General features: G+C 44.3%; 1 protein-coding gene across 10 annotated transcripts in view; it reads left to right on the forward strand.

Annotated features, from left to right (window-relative positions):
- The window catches only part of LOC145361876 (tensin-2-like), a 314,264-nt gene that overhangs the window by 215,072 nt on the left and 81,883 nt on the right, over window positions 1-17,309 (forward strand). For all 10 annotated transcript variants that reach the window (XM_080217864.1, XM_080217866.1, XM_080217865.1 and 7 more), the window contains 2 exons: window positions 858-941; window positions 2,864-2,976. In XM_080217864.1, coding sequence (XP_080073990.1) covers window positions 858-941; window positions 2,864-2,976 — 197 coding nt within the window. The remainder of the gene's footprint in view (window positions 1-857; window positions 942-2,863; window positions 2,977-17,309) is intronic.

The following is a 17,309-nucleotide window of genomic DNA, read 5'->3' on the forward strand; positions in this document are numbered from 1 at the left end:
TCAACCATGATCATATTGAATGATGGAGTAGGTGCGAAGGACAGAATGGCCTACTCCTGCTCCTATGTTCTATGACATACTTGCCTTAGTGGGAGTGCAACAAAGTTTCTCAACACTGCTCCTTGGGATGAAGCGATTGCCCCAGGAGGTTGAGTAGACTGAGACTATATTCTCTGGAATTTAGACGAATGAGAGGTGATTGCATTGAAACACATAAAACTCTAAAGGGGCTTGACAGGGTGGATACTGAGAGATTGTTTCCCCTGATCAGGGAATCTAGAACACAGGGACACAATCTCAGGGTAAGGGACTGAGCATTTAGGACTGAGATGAGGAGAAATTAGTTCACTCATGGGGTAACAAGTCTTTGGAATTCTCCACCCCAAAGGGTTGTGCATGCTCAGTTGTTGAGTTTATTCAATAGAACAGTGGATACTAAGGAAATAAGGGATGATAGTATGGGAAGGTGGTGTTGAGACATGGGATATGGAGCAGGCTTGAAGGGATTCCTTGTCATATTATGTACTTATGCAAATGATTTTTTTTTGGTGTTTTTTGAGTTTTAACTATTGGTCAGACCAGCGCACAAATTGTTCTTTCTCGAACATACCGTCTTTCGCTCCATCTAAACATGAAGACGGGACTTAATACCTCATCCCAAAGACAGTATCCCTGGCAATGCAGCACTCTGTTAGCACTGCACCGGAGAAGGCAGTTCAGCAATACCTTCTGAAGGGCAACTAAATGAATTTAAAAAAAACCTCTGGATTCTGTGCTCAAGTATGGAGGGGGCTTAAGCCTATGCCTTTCTGCCGGATTACTGTATTAATTGCTTTTTGTTTGCTTTGCTAATGTAGGGCTGACCAGGCTCTCAGCACACTTGCCATGAGGAAATTCTGTGAGGACAAAGTGGCACCTGCGATACAGCCTTCGCAGACCAGGTGAGAAGCCTCGTCTTCCACTGAGACCCAACCCCATGAGGTATCCCCGTTCTATCTGAAAGAATCCTGCAAAAAGTGGTTTAATTCTTCAGAATCTGTCAGATTTATATTGCAGGTCAAGATTCCAAACACTGCTGGCAACCCAAAGTCTGTGCTCATGGAGCTGACTTCAGCCAGCATGGCGATAAGAGTGCTGAAATTAAGCCTCAGCAAAATGCGTCTGGATTTGGGGAGGCCAAGGGGATCCCATCCTAGGAATGGCAGTGATTTGCCACCCTCCACGCCCTCTAGACAATAGCGAGAACAGGATTGGCCTTAGCGCTAGTGCCAGCCTGCAGCGCCTCCTCTGACTAGGCCTGGTATGAAGGGTGGCCTCTTGGGTAAGCTGCCACTTCCAACTATCCGGAGAGGAGGGAGAGGAAGGGTGGGAGCTAGCGAAGAGTGGAGAAACATAGCGACCTGGAAAAGTGCCCCCGGAGATAATCTGGAATGTACTGATCTTGAAAAATGAAGTAACATGAGATGGAGCTCAGCCAGGGAACAGCGATGTTACTCCTGGAGCAGAGACAAGAATTAATCAGCACAAATAGCACAGTATGTGGTGGGGACCTTATCAAAATGATTGAGGCAGAGCAGCAGATTGAACAGAGTGTTCAAGTGCAGCAAAGTCAACAAATAGAGTCAAGCAATTTAAAGCTATGCATGACAGGAGTAAACAACCACAACTGATTTATATAAATATTGCTCCTTTACCATAATGAAACTACTCAAGAAGCAATATCTTGGGGAGACAAGGGTGTAGTGACAATGTTACTGGACTCGTAATCCAGAGATCCAGACTCATGCTCTGAGAGCACGGGTTCAAATCCCACCATGGCAGTTAGTAGAATTTAATAAAAGAATTCATCGATTGTCAGAAAAACCCATTTGGTTCACTAATGTCCTTTAGGGAAGGAAATCTGCCATCTTTACCCAGTCTGGCCTAAATGTGACTCCAGACCCACAGCGATGTGGTTGATTCTTACAAGTCCTTCAAAATGTCCTAGAAGGCCACTCAGTTCAAGGGGTAATTAGGGATGGGCAATAAATGCTGGCCTCCTAAGTGATGTTCACAATCCATGAAAAAATGAAAATTATAAAACAGAGTTTGACACCAAGCCACATTAGGAGATATTGGGTCAGGTGACCAAAAGCTTGGTCGAAGAGGTAGATTTTAAGAGTCATAAAGGAGGAGAGCGAAGTAGAGAGGGTGGAAAGGTTTAGGGAGGGTATTCCCAGAGCTTGGGGTTGAGGCAGCTTAAAGCACGGCTGCCAACGGTGGAGCTATTATAATTAGAGATACACAAAGCCAGAATTAGAGGAGCACAGAGATCTCAGAGGGCTGAGAGCTGAAGGAGATTACAGAGATAATCTCCCTATCTCTGCAAGCCCTCTGAGAGATTTGAAAACAAGGATAAGAATTTTAAAATTGGTGTGTTGCCAAACTGAGAGACAATTTGCACAGCCCAGCAAGCACAGTGAGTGATACAGGCACAGGACTTGATGCAAGTTAGGAAATAAGCAGCAGAGTTCTGGGTGACATCAAGTTTACAAAAGGTAGAATGTTTGGGAGAGCAACCAGGAGTGTGTTGGAATAGTCAAGACTAGAAGTAAGGAAGGCATGGATGAGGGTTTCATCAGCAGGTGAGCTGAGACAGGGGTGGAGTGGGATATTCTTGAACTGTTAGTGTATATGGAGTTTCCTGGGGGTGAACAGTCAATGCATTAGCATGACCTTCTGTCATGTGTTGGTCATTATTTACTATAAATGGTGAGGGTATCGGGTAAAGTCACAGGTGGAGGAAGACCACATCGCACATTGGAATCTCTTGGCAGGCGGTTCATTTTCAGCTCAGTGACTTGACTGTCTTTTTCTTCCCCAGGTACATTTATTACTTCAGTGGCCTGCTATCTGGAGCAATCAAAATGAACAGCATGCCCCTGTTCCTCCATCACGTCATCATCCCTGCTATTCCCAGCTTTGAGCCTCCCGGAGGTAACTGCATTGCACTGGGTTGCACTTGAGTCTGTTGCTAATAACTGTTCCAATATCTGCAGTGTTGTGAGTGTATGAGATAATTGTAATTAGGAGACTATCATTTCCCCCACACTGCACCCCCCCATTCATTTCACTTTCACCTAATCCAATTTAATATGGGTATCTGTGAGAAAATTTCACTGATAATGCTGTGAAAATACAGTCACGCTGCACATGCAAATAAAAGCAGGTTATCAAACCAACGTGGCTGCTAGGTGGGGCCATCCAGATTTAAGGGGGTGAAAGAAATGTGCAGAGGTATGTATACAGGGAGCAAAGCCAGAGCCAAAGTATATAGACATTCTTCCTGTCTTCCAGCTTCCTGTAGTGGCCATTCTAAACAACATGTCAGCAATGCTTAAACTAAGAGCAGATGAAAACAATGTGCCTTGGCTCAGTTACTGATGCAACACTGGCTGGAATGTGAAGTCGATTCAGGAGACGTCTTTGCACTAAGCTGTTCTTCTTACTTGCTACAAAATGTTTCGATTGGGTGGATTCCAGGGCCATTTCTCTGGCAGTCCAGTGGAATGACCAAGAAAGGGTTTTGGCTGATGAGGAGGAGGAGGTGAGGGACTGACCTTCGTGCTCAGGGGTTGGAGCTTTGTCTCTAAGCTAGGCTCTTCGTATCAATTTTCGCATCGTTTTTATTTTAAAAATACATTCAATCTGGCATGGGCTTAATAGACCAAATGGCCTCCCATTATGATTCTATGTGAATGTCGCTGGCTAGGCCAGCATTTGATGCCCATCCCTTGGTGGTGGTGAACTGCCTCCTTGAATCACTGCAATCCATTGTGGTGTAGTTGCATCCACAGTGCCATTAGGGAGGGAGTTCCAGGATTTTGATCAGAATTTCCCTTGTGTTTGTTGCCCTTGTACCCCAAAGTGATAGAGGGTTTGGGGGTTTAGAAGGTACTGTTGGAGGAGGCTTGGCAAGAGCTTTGCAAGTTCCTTGGTGCCCCTCAAGCCTCTGATTAAGGGAGCTGACATTGGGGCTCGTTTGCTCAGCAAAGCAATGAAAGAGTCCCTCTCATCTCCCAATACGCATCCAGTAAAATACTATTGCTTGTTTAACAATCTGGCCTGAAGGTACATGATAGACCTGAAGTTGATAGTTTGCATTGATCTCTCATCATTCAGGATTCCATGTGTCCAGAGTTTTGATTCTGATAATTATTTGCCTTATGACAGTGTCCCAGTCCACTCTTTGCTATCTTATTTGTATATATGCAAATATGGATCTCACAGATTGATTTACAGGTTCTGAGAATCCTGCGTGTAAATGGATCTCATTTTGCACAGATCTGTTAACTGAGGCAAAGCGAGGTGCCTACTCACACTGTGCCAAGTTAAGTGAGATTTCCAATAAGGAAACTGTGTCTGGATTGTTACGATGCGGACGGAGGTTGATCCCTTTTTGAGAAGTAATGCCGAATCCCCAAAGAGGAATACCTCACCTCGTAATCTGTTAAAAGTGTGTGGGAAGGTGTGAACTGCTCTTCAGTAACGTTTAGTGGTTAACTAATCGAAATACCTGACACTCACTTTAATGAACACTTAATTTTTTTTTAACTAACAAGGAACTTTAACTAAATAAGTAACATACCGAATACAATAAGAATCTACTAGAATGCTGTTCAAATGAATACAATATCCATTGGTTAACAAAAAATATAATAATCAAGTTCAGTCACTCTCAAAAAATACAACCAGGTTTTGTGGCTTTTGGAAACTTTTGGAGTTCCTCTGTTGATTCCTCTGTCTGTAAGTTTTTTCTGATTTAATACCTTTCACTAGCTAGATGGTGCACTCTCTTAAGACATATCTGAAACTGGCAGCGTTGAGAGCTGCTCTCTCCCTCTCGAGGCTTGAGAGGTAGCCGTTCTTCAGTTGCTCTCTTGTTTTTCTACCCCCAGCACCCTCTTTTATACCTGTTATGACATATCAATTTTCCTGCAATAGGATTGGTCTGATGTTGTCAATGCCATCAAATTCAAATTTTATAGGTTTCTGGTAGCTGTCTGCCTGCTTTAAATTGATTGGTCTAAATTTAAAAAAAAAGGATGACTTGTCAAGTCTGTTGCTTGACTTTTTGATACAGATGTATGTACTTTGCATTTAAACCTCAAATCACTGAAACAAAACACCAGCTCTTAAAGGGACCATGCAATGTTTCTTCCTGCTAGCATTTTTACATTTTTTTTACAACTTTACCAACATCAAATTCCAACTTCTAAAACTCAACTTCGCAACAGGAGCAAGAGATTTTCTTGGTCCAATCAGAAATAAGATTGTTCCTCAGTTGCAAGCAAGAGGTCCCATTCTCAAGGAAGATCATGGCCTCATCCTTCTAACTGAGTACAGACTGAGGAGAGGGAGAAAAGCAAGCTTAAGTGTATTTTGGGAGTGTTGCTTCGAGGTACAGCACAGAAACTGGCCATTCAGCCCATGGTCATGCTCCACACAAGCCTCCTCCCACTCCCTATCTTACTCCCATCATCCACATCTTTCTATTCCTTTCTCCATCATGTGTTTATCCAGTTTCCCCCTTAATGAATTTGCGCTATTCGTCTCAGCCACTTCCCGTGGGAGTGAGTCCCACATTCTCACCATTCCCTGGTTAAAGAAGTTTCTCCTAAATTCCAATTTTTGTTCACTCCTCTTCCATATTGTACCAGTCTCTTTGTGCTTTTCTCTTCTCTAGCCCTTCAAGATTAAAATAGTTTGCTTTCTCTTCAATGTTTGGCTGTCCATTTTGAACGTGGGAGCAATCTGTTTGGGGGTTTCAAATGTTATTTATTTAAAGTAAAAGCTTTCCTCTGGCTAAGCACTGTTTTCAAAGGATGTGTCCAGGTCATCCTTTGATGTGAATGTGACACCAAAGACATTGAGGTGACAGTTCATCCCGGGTGCCTCGTACCTCAGCCATCCAGTTCTAACCAGCGGGCTGCAAGTGTAAGAGCTTCGATGTTTGCACCCCATTCCCATTTTCTGGGCAGTCATTGGGGAAAGAACACAGGGTAACTGAGGTAAAACTATGAAGGCAGCATCTCCAGCGAAAAAACAAATCCCCTCCCCATCACATGACTCATTCACGGAGCAACTTCAAAGTCCATTTTCAGTGGTGGTGACATCAAAAGCTAGTTTGTATTGGCAAGCATTCAAAACAAGATAAACACAATCTCTGCAAAAAAAAGACAAAAACAAATTATGACAGCAACCCACAAGTGAGGCTATTCCATACCCTGTTTACATTCAGTGCTAACTTTATACATAGCTTACAGCACAGAAGGAAACTACTCAGCTCATTGAGTCCATGTTGTTCTCTTAGCAACTCACCTGGTCCCACTCCTCCCATACACACACATTCCCACCCCTGCCTTTTCCCCCATAGCCCTGAAGGTTTTCTATTTTCAGATAATGAACCAATTCTGTTTTGAAACTGCAGTTAAATCTGCCTCCACCACACTCTCAGGCAGTGCTGTATAGATCCTAACCACTCACTGTGTAAAAAAAATGTATTTCCTCAGCCACCTTTGGTTCTTTCACCAATTATCTTAAATCTGTGCCCTCTGGTTCTTGACTCTTCCACCAGTTGGAACGGTTTCTCTCTATCTACTCTGTCCCAGACTCCTCATGATTCTGAATAACTCTTATCAAATCTCCTCTTCACAAAGATGTGCAGGTTCAGTGCATTGGCCATGCTAAATTGCCTCTTAGTGTCTCAGGATGCATAGAGGGATTAGCAAGGTAACTTTGTGGGGTTATGGGGATAAAAGTTTAAAGTTTATTTATTATTTGGAATATTGTGTTCAGTTCTGGTCACCTCATTATAAGAAGGATGTGGAAGCATTGGAGAGAGTGCAGAGGAGATTTACCAGGATGCTGCCTGGTTTGGAGGGTAAGTCTTATGAGGAAAGGTTGAGGGAGCTGGGGCTTTTCTCTTTAGAGCGGAGGAGGATGAGAGGTGACTTAATAGAAGTTTATAAGATGATGAGAGGGATTGATAGAGTGGATGTGCAGAGACTATTTCCTCGGGTGGATGTAGCTGTTACTAGGGGGCATAACTATAAGGTTCATGGTGGGAGATATAGGAGAGATGTCCGAGGTAGATTCTTCACTCAGAGAATGGTTGGGGTGTGGAATAGACTGCCTGCTGTGATAGTGGAGTCGGACACTTTAGGAACTTTCAAGCGGTTATTGGATAGGCACATGGAGCACACCAGAATGATAGGGAGTGGGATAGCTTGGTCTTGGGATTGGACATAGCTTGGCACAATATTGAGGGCCAAAGGGCCTGTACTGTGCTGGAATGTTCTGTTTCTAGTCACAAGTAAGGCTTACATTAACACTGCAATGAAGCTACTGTGAAATCCCCCTAGTCGCAACAGTCCGGCGCCTGTTCGGGTCAACGCACCAGCACGTCTTTCAGATTGTGGGAGGAAACCGGAGTACCCGGAGGAGAGACACGGGGAGAACATGCAAACTCCACACGGACAGTGACCCAAGCTGGGAATCGAACCCGGGTCCCTGGCACTGTGAAGCATCCATGCTAACCACTGTGCTACTGTGCTGGTCTAGGTGGGATTGTTGTCAGTGCAGGCTCGATGGGCCAAATGGCCTCCTTCTGCATTGTAGAGTTTCTGTGATTCTCTTCTGCAAGGAGAACAACCCCAGCTTCCCCAATCTTTCTAGTATTTGAAGTTTCTCATTCCCAGAACCATCGTTATGAATCTTTTCTGCAATGCTTCCTAAAATGTGGTGTCCAGTTGAGGCAAAACCAGTTTTTTATACAGGTTGAACAAAACTCCCTTGATTTTGTGCTCCATACCCCTCTATGTGGGATGATAGGAATGATGTAGAACATAGAACATTACAGTGCAGTACAGGCCCTTCAGCCCTCGATGTTGCGCCGACCAGTGGAACCAATCTAATGACCCTCTAACCTAAACTATTCCAATGTTATCCATATGCCTATCCACTGACCATTTGAATGCCCTTAAAGTTGGCGAGTCCAAACTGCTGCAGGCAGGGCATTCCACGCCCTTACTACCCTCTGAGTAAAGAACCTACCTCTGACATTCATCCTTATTTATCACCCCTTAATTTAAAGCTATGTCCCCTCATGTTAGCCATCACCATCCAAGGAAAAAGGCTCTCACTGTCCACCCTATCTAACCCTCTGATCATCTTGTATGCCTCAATTAGGTCACCTCTTAACCTTCTTTCTAATGAAAATAACCTCAAGTCCCTCAGCCTTTCCTCATAAGACCTTCCCACCATACCAGGCAACATCCTGGTAAACCTCCTCTGCACCCTTTCCAATGCCTCCTCATCCTTCTTATAATGTGGCGACCAGAACTATATGCAATACTCCAAGTGAGGCCGCACCAGAGTTTTGTACAGTTGTAACATGACCTCACGGCTCCGAAATTCAATCCCTCTACCAATAAAAGCTAACACACCATACACCTTCTTAACAACCTTATCAACCTGGGTGCCAACTTTCAGGGATCTGTGCACATGTACACCGAGATCTCTCTGCTCGTCGACACTACCAAGAGTTCTTCCATTAGCCCTATATTGTATAGGGCATTGGTGAGGCCGCAGCTGGAGTACTGTGTGCAGTTTTGGGCGCCGCACCTGTGCAAAGATATGTTGGCCTTGGAGGGAGTGCAGAGGAGGTTTACTAGGCTGATGCCGGAGTTGAGGGGGTTGAGCTATGAGGAGAGGCTGAATAAACTGGGCTTGTACTCGTTAGAGTTTAGAAGAATGAGGGGAGATCTCATTGAGACGTATAAGATGATGAATGGGATGGATAGGATAGAGGTGGAGAGACTCTTCCCGCTCAAAAAAGACAGTAGGACTAGGGGGCACAGCCTCAAGATAAAAGGGGGGCGGTTTAGAATGGAGTTGAGGAGGAACTTCACTCAAAGGGTGGTGAATCTCTGGAATTCTCTGCCTGTTGAAGTGGTGGAGGCTGCCTCGCTAAATATTTTTAAGACGTGGGTTGATGGGTTTTTGATAAGAGAGGGGATTAAGGGTTATGGGGAGAAAGCGGGAGAGTGGAACTGAGCCACAACAGATCAGCCATGATCTTATTGAATGGCGGGGCAGGCTCGAAGGGCTAGATGGCCTACTCCTGCTCCTATTTCTTATGTTCTTATATTCTGTACTCCTGTTACTCTTACCAAAGTGAATCACCTCACACTTTTCCGCATTAAATTCCATTTACCACCTCTCAGCCCAGCTCTGCAGCTTATCTATGTCCCTCCTCAAACTGTAACATCCATCCTCACTGTCTACAACTCCTCCAACTTTGGTGTCATCAGTAAATTTACTAATCCATTCTTCTACACCCTCATCTAGGTCATTTATAAAAATAACAAACAGCAGTGGCCCTAAAACAGATCCTTGAGGTACACCACTTGTAACTGAACTCCAGGTTGAATATTTCCCATCAACCACCACCCTCTGTCTTCTATCAGCTAGCCAATTCCTGATCCAAACTGCTAAATCACCCTCAATCCCATGCATCTGCATTTTCTGCAGTAGCCTACCATGGGGAACCTTATCAAACGCTTTGCTAAAATCCATACACACCACGTCAACTGCCTTACCCTTATCCACCCCTTTGGTCACAGAAGCAGGTTCACCACCTTAGGGGCAGCAAGAATGGGCAATAAATGCCAGGGTTACCAGTGATTCCCACATCCCAAGAATGAATATGACAAAGACTTCAGCCCTTCATGAAATATTTTTTTTTCCTTTTGGGTGGCAGTGCTGGCGAGTGTTGAATGGCTGCTCATCTGCAGGCTGCCATTTTGTATTGGGTGGGGTCAAGACCTAGGATGTCCCTTTTCCTGTAGTCATCATCCAAGAATCATCATCTGATCTCAGGCAAGGACAGATTAGTGTGACCCTTGGGCACCTCCAAGTGTGCTCTTGTGCTCTGTGTTTGCTGGCTGCACTCTGGATTCTCAGCTGCAGCTCAAGAATTGAGTGATGATCGTCCAATTGGTAAAAAAACAACAGCAGTTTACGACAGGCTCCAAAGATAATGGCACGTGCTGAATGAACTCATTTGGGTTTCCTGCCCCTTTGTTGACCAGGACTGGCGTTTGAATCGACTCTTGATTGTCAGCGATGCTCAGTCACAGAGTGAGACACAGCGTGGGTTGTATTCCTGTCATAATCTTGGAGAGGGGCTAAATGGAAACTGCAGGAGAGGAGCATCTGAAGGGAAGAATTCTGAATGGTGACTTGCCCTTCGCCCATCCCCCATAGCCAATTTGATGAATTTGTGACAAAGGAAAAATAATGTGGAAAATATTGAACTCTGATTCCACACATTTAGTGCAAATCTCTTCAAAGACATCCTTTGCAGCAGGGGAATCTTGCTCCTAATATGGTGCCATTTCAGATGCTTATAAATAATCTCTCCGTGACATTGTCATAATTTGGATGGAGTTCAGCACAACCCTTGAAATTTAATACCACCCCTTTAATACACCCTACAAGAACACTGCCATCAAATTCTCCACAAGATAAAGAATCTAAATGTATTTTGGTGTTGTCAGTGTTATTGTACAGTGTTAATATTGCAGATTTTCTGAAAAACTGAAGTTGTTCTGCATTTAAAACCTTGTCCATTTATCAAACCCTTTGGCGGTCACTTTGTTTATTCAGTTCACAAGAACTCTTTCAAATCTCATAACCTCCCGAACTCTGGAAAATTCTTTTCTTGTTTTCCCTGAACAGGCCAGCAAAGCTCACAGCGGGGTCAACCTCGCTGTACTCTGAAACTTTTACCATCATTTTACTGCTGTTCCCACTCGACAATCTCCTGCTGACTTCCAATCCCACATCTTGCAGAGCTTACCCCCTCCCTTCCCATTCTTTCTCCAAAAGGCATTCAGTAGGATGCCGCACAAAAGATTAATAATCAAAATAAAGGCTTATGGAATTGGGGGTAATATATTAGTGTGGATAGGAGATTGGTTAACAGATAGAAAACAGAAAATGGGCACAAACAGGGCTTTTTAAAATTGGCAGGCAGGGAATAGTGAAGTGCCACAAGGATCAGTGCCGGACCTCAGTTATTTACAACCTCCATTAATTACTTAGATGAAGAGACTAAGAATAATGTATCTAAGTTTGCTGATGGTACTCAACTAGGTGGAAAGGTAAACTCTGGGGAGGATATAGAGAGGTTGCAAAGAGATATAGACAAATTAGGTGAGTGGTCAACAAGATAGCAGATGGCATATAATGTCAGGAAATGAGAGATTATTCATTTTGTTGTAAGAATAAAAAAGAATATTTTTACAAGGTGCGAAACTTGTAAATGTTGATCAGAAAGACTTTGGTGTGCTTGTACAAAGAGCACAGAAAGTTAGCATGCAGCAAGTGATTAGGAAGGCAAATTGCATGTGGGCCTTTATTGCAAGGGGATTGGAGTAGAAGAATAAAGACACCTTGCTGCAGTTGTACAGGGTTTTGGTGAGACCACATCTGGAATATTGGAGGCAGTACAGCAAAGGTTCACTGGATTGGTCTCTGGGCTGAGGGGGTTGTCCTATGATGAGAGGCTGAGTAAACTGAGCCTATATTCTCAAGTTTAGAAGAATGAGAGACAGTGACCTTGAAACATTAAAGGGGCTGAATGCGGTAGAAAGGGCTTGATGCTGTAGACACTGAAAGATTGATTCTGTTGGTCAGGGAGTCTCAGGATAAGGGGCCAATCATTTAGGACTAAGTGGAGGAGAAAATTACTTCACTCAAAGGGTTGTAAATCTTTGGAATTTTCTACCCCAAAGGCTTGTGGATGCCCCGTCGTTGAATATATTTAAGGCTGAGATAGACAGATTTTGGTGTCTCAAGGGATCGAGGGATGTGGAGAACTGGTGGGAAAGTGGAGTTGAAACCCAAGGTCAGCCATGATTGTATTGATTGGTGGAGCAGGCTGCGTGGCCTACTGCTCCTATTTCCTATGTTCTTGTATAGAACTTGTATTTCCTCCATTGCTATAGCTGCTCCCAAGTTCTTGCATTGGTCTCGCACGGGAACATCATTCTTAACTGAAGGCACAGCCACCCATAATGGAGCAATTAAAATAGATGATGAACAATCAGCACATGTACGGTGTAGTATCAAAATACCCATGAAAACATGCCAGCAGGCTAAGAGAGCATGTCTGCGCAGCAGTGAGGCAAATGAGAGTCCTTGCCCTAGCCAGTTTTATATTGTCCCAGGCCACTTTTAAAGTAATTAGATCAGGAAATAGCCAACCCCCTCATACTGAGCCAACAATAGAAAGGTTCAGCCAGACCATGAACCAACTGTATGTTTATCAGGGATCTGAATTTACAGCTGAATCCTGAACAAGGCCCGGATCTCATTTCAGGTTGCTTGGTGATATTGTTTCATTGTTGGCCTTTATATCAGAGGGGAGGGTGCAGTGTAAAGCAGGCCACAAAATGTGGAATTACATTTTTCCTGCAAACACTTTGAATTTTTGCAGTCGAGCCTGAGGAATGTGGGAAAGAGGATGTGTCACCATGGCAGCCTGTAATCCAGTTACTAATCCTCCAAAAAATTGCATTTCATAGTTCCCTTCACAACCTCAGAATGTCCAAAAACACTTCATTGCCAAAGTACAGTTTTGAAATGTGCTGTTGTGGTACAATAGCGAAATGGTTCTATTACTGGACTAGAGGCCTGGACTAATAATCTGGGGGCAAGGGTTCAAATCTCACCATGGCAGCTGGGGAATTTGAACTAATTTAATCAAAATCCTGGAACTCCCTCCCTAACAGCACTGTGAGTGTACCTACACCACATGGACTGCAGCGATTCAAGAAGGCAGTTCACCACCATCTTTTCATGGGCAATTACAGTTGGGCAATAAATGCTGGCCTAGCTTGCAACACTCACATCTCAAAAAAGAATAAAATAAATAAACATGGAATACAAAGCAAGTTTCAGAATGGTGACTTTGAAACTTCTGGATTGGTTCACTAATGTGAAGGAAACCTGGGTCTTGATCCAACCTGGCCAAGCCTACATATATTTCAAGACGCACAGCAATGTGATTGACTCTTAATTGTTGTATCCAAGATGGCAGCTCACCATTGCTTTCTCAAGGGCAGTTAGGGATGGCCGTAGATGCTGGACTTAGCGGCAACACACACATCCCATGAATAAATAAAAATAAATCAATGCAAGTACAGATGTTATAGGTCAATTGGCTTGTTTCTGTGCTGCACATTCAAATTAATGGCTGTTAATGTTGACTCTTTGGGCCACAGGCAAAAATTATTGAGTTAGCAATTTTATGTAATGGTTTTGAGAAACTCTGGTTTCACTCCATAAGAAAACTGAAGAAAATCCAAGCTAAATTTACAAAGCCACCATCCCCCTTGTGTTTTCCTCTCTCCTGAACTTGTAAACTCTTCTCTTGAAGGACTGAAATGTACCCATAACTTGTAAAGCAACTTGTAGGAATAGATTTAAATAAGACCGAAAACAAGATGTTCATTAAAATGGCCTTGATAACTGGAATGTACATGCACTGTTTGCACTGGGGAGCATCCTGTACCCACTTACTTTGATCCCCATAGAGTCATTACGGTACAGAAGGAGGTCATTTGGCCCATTATTATCTTTGGCAACACTCCTTATAAAACAGTGTTTTGGATGGTTCCTGTTTTGGTTTTGGGACCTGTGCTAGCCTTGGCTTAAGAAGTGACCACACCATCTATTGGACAGCAGGTGGATTATGTGATTGCTGTTTCTCCTGCTTTGCTCCTAATATGGTAACCCCTTTAGTTACAGCAGTTAGAGTACTCAATTCCTGTCCAAAATCAACACAAGATAAGGACTTGCCATTTTCTCAGACTGTGCCCTGAACAATTTCTTTTCATTGTGTTTGCCCATATTTAGCCTGCTTGTTTGCACAATTTCAACCCAACTCTCCTCCACCCCCACATCCTCTCCTGTAACCAACCCCCCTCCCCACTCCCCGCTCATATTGTCACCTCTTGCACCTCTACCAAAGGCACTGACTCACACCAGAGAATGAGTCCGTGATATCCCCTCCAAATAACTGATGTATCAGTGTGCCATTTGACCACAGTGGAGGGGAGGGTATCACTGGTAGGCCCAAGCCGAAAGCATGTACTAATATAGCTGATTGCCAGGATTGTCAGCTTGTCATGAGAAGCCGTAAGTCTGGCTGCTGTCATTCATTCCAGGCTCCAGAAAATTGCAGCAGCTCAAACTGTCAACTCAGGTGTGAGTAGCTAACAACAACAAATTGCATTTATATAGCACATTTAAAGTAGTAGAATGTCCCAAAGTGCTTCATGTGAGCAATTATTGAGCAAAGTTTGATTCCAAGCCACCAAAGGAGATATTAGAGACAGATGACAAAAACGCTGGTCAAACAGGTAGGTTTTGAGGAGTGTTCTAAAGGAGACTAGAGAGGTGGAGAGGTTCAGGAGGGGAATTCCAGAGTCAAGAGCCTAGACAGCTGAAGGCATGATCACTGGTAGTGGAGTGATTGCGATCAGGGATGCTGAAGAAACCAGAATTGACAAGTGCAGATACTTCAGAAGATAGGAAGGCTGGAAGAAAGTACAGAGATAGGGAGGGGGCACAGCTATGAAGGGATTTGAAAATAAGCATGACAACTTTAAAATTGAGGCGCTGCTGAACTGGGATCCAGTCAGTGAGCACAGGGGTGATGGGTGATTGCGACATGGTGTCACTTAGGATGCAGGACAGCAGAGTTTTGGATGAGGTCAAGTTTAATGAGGGCAAAAGATGAAGCCAGCCAGGAGAGTATTGGAATAGTTGAATCTTGAGGTGCCAAAGTCATGGATGAAGGTTTCAGCATTAGTGAGCTGAGACAGGAGCTCTTTTATTAAGAAAAGAGAAGGCTGAGGGGTGCCCTGAACAATGTGTTTAAGACATGTGGGGCGGCACAGTGGGACAATGGTTAGCTGTCTCACAACGCCAAGGACCCGGGATCAGTTCTGGCTTTGCTGACTGTCTGTGTGGAGTTTGCACTTTCTCCCCATGTCTGTGTGGGTTTTCGCCAGGTACTCCAGTTTCCTCCCATAGTCCAAAGATGCGCAGGTTAAGTGCATTGGCCATGCTAAATTGCCCCTTAGTGTCCCAAGATATGTAGGTTAGGGGGATTAGTGGGGTAAGTATGACAGGTTACAGGGATAGTGCCTAGGTAAAGGTGCTCTGTTGGAAATGTGGTGCAGACTTGATGGGCTAAATGGCCTCCTTGTGCACTGTAGGGATTCTGTGGATTCTATGAAGATTGCAAAAGGGTTTGAGAGGGCAGACACAGGGATGATGTTTCACTTGTGGGCAAGACCAAAACCAGGAGCCATCAATATAAGTTAGTCATTCTCTCTCCAGTTACCATGCCTTAAGAGAGCATTGAACACCATGGACTCCCATGGTTATGCTTGGCAAGGTACTAGTCACCCAGGAGCAGTGGGAAGAGCACTGAACTGTGAGTATAAAACTAACTCGGCAGAAAAAAAGCTAACTAGTGATGTCACAGGAAAGCTGGTTGGTAGTGAATCTGCGTTAGATTTAAAACCTAACTAAGTAGAGATGGCTAGACAGGCGATGTGCGAGAGCTGGCAGATCCCATTGCAGGCTGCCGTGACCACATCTGCAACAAGTGCTGGCAGCTCAAGAAACTCCGGCTCAGAGTTGCTGAGCTGGACCCTGAACTTCAAACACTACAGCACATCCGGGAGGGGGAGAGTTACCTGGACACTGTGTTTCAGGAGGCAGTCACACCCCATAGATTAAATATCTCCAATTCAGCCATTGGTCAGGGACAGCAGGGTGTGACGGCAAATGAGGCAGATAGATTCGAAATTCAGAAATGGAGTAGACTCAGTTCTTGACCTTGTCCAACAGGTATGAGTACTTGCTCCCTGTGTGGATGAGGAAGAGGGCTGCAGGGAGGATGAGCTAGCTGACCACTGCACCATGGTACAGGAGGCCATTTAAGAGGGGGAGCAAAAAGAAGAGTGATAGTGGTAGGGGATTCTATAATTAGGGGGATTGATAGCACCCTTTGTAAGCAGGATAAAGAGTCCTGCATGGTATGTTGCCAACCCAGTGCCAAGGTGAGGGACATCTCTGATCCGCTTGAAAGTATATTGGTGTGGCAGGGGAAGGATCCAGTTGTTGTAGTCTACATTGGGACAAACAACATAGGCAGGAGGACCTGTTTGGGGAATATCAGGAACTAGGAACCAAATTAAAGAACAGGTCCTCAAGGGTTATAATCTCTGGATTATTACCCAAGCTACATGCGGATTGTAAAGAGAGAAGAATAGGGAGGTAAACACATGGCTAATGGAGTGGTGTGGGAAAGAGGAGTTCCATTTCGTGGGGCACTGGCATCAGTATTGGAACAGGAGAGAACTGTACCGATGGGATGGGACCACCTGAACCGATCTGGGACCAGGACTCTAGCAGAAAGGCAAGACATAAAGACTTTAAACTAGTTAATGGGGGGCAGGGGGCAGTAGAAGTTAGTAAATTTCTAGAACTAGTCATAGAGTAGAGAATGTGGAAGTTGGCAGGAATAAAACTGCAGACACAGCAGATAAAGGGACAACTATGGGAAGGGGGGCAGTCAACACAGCACTGAGGGTGCTGTACCTAAATGCAAGGAGTGTGCAGAACTATGTAAATGCGCTGGAAGCACACATTGTAATTGGAGGATATGATGTTATGGGCATCACAGAGACGTGGCTGCGAGGGGATGAGAAGTGGGATCTGAATATACAAGGATATGTGCCCTTTCGAATAGACAGGCCAATGGGTAGAGGAGGTGGGGTTGCCTTGTTGGTAAGAGACAAAATTAAATCATTCGCAAGAAGTGATATAGGGTTAAATGGTGTAGAATCTGTGTGGGTAGAGTCGAGGAATCGCAAAGGGAAAAAGATCCTGTTGGGAGTTACATACAGCCCCCCTCGCAGTAGTCAGGATGTCGGAAGAGAGAAAACAAATTAGGAGATAGAAAAGGCATGTAAGAAAGGCAATATTACAGTATTCATGGGGATTTCAATATGCAGGTGGACTGGGAAAATCAAGTTTAAAGATAAAGAAGTTGTGAAATGTCTAAGGGATGGTTTTTTGGAGCAGCTTGTGCTAGAGCCCACTCGGGAATAGGCACTTCTGGATCTGGTGATGTGCAATGAGGCAGACTTGATCAGGGAACTTAAGGTGATGGCACCCCTAGG

This window comes from Carcharhinus amblyrhynchos, chromosome X (genome assembly GCF_965287045.1).
Source record: "Carcharhinus amblyrhynchos chromosome X, sCarAmb.v2.hapA, whole genome shotgun sequence".
In the NCBI taxonomy this organism is placed as follows: domain Eukaryota; kingdom Metazoa; phylum Chordata; class Chondrichthyes; order Carcharhiniformes; family Carcharhinidae; genus Carcharhinus; species Carcharhinus amblyrhynchos.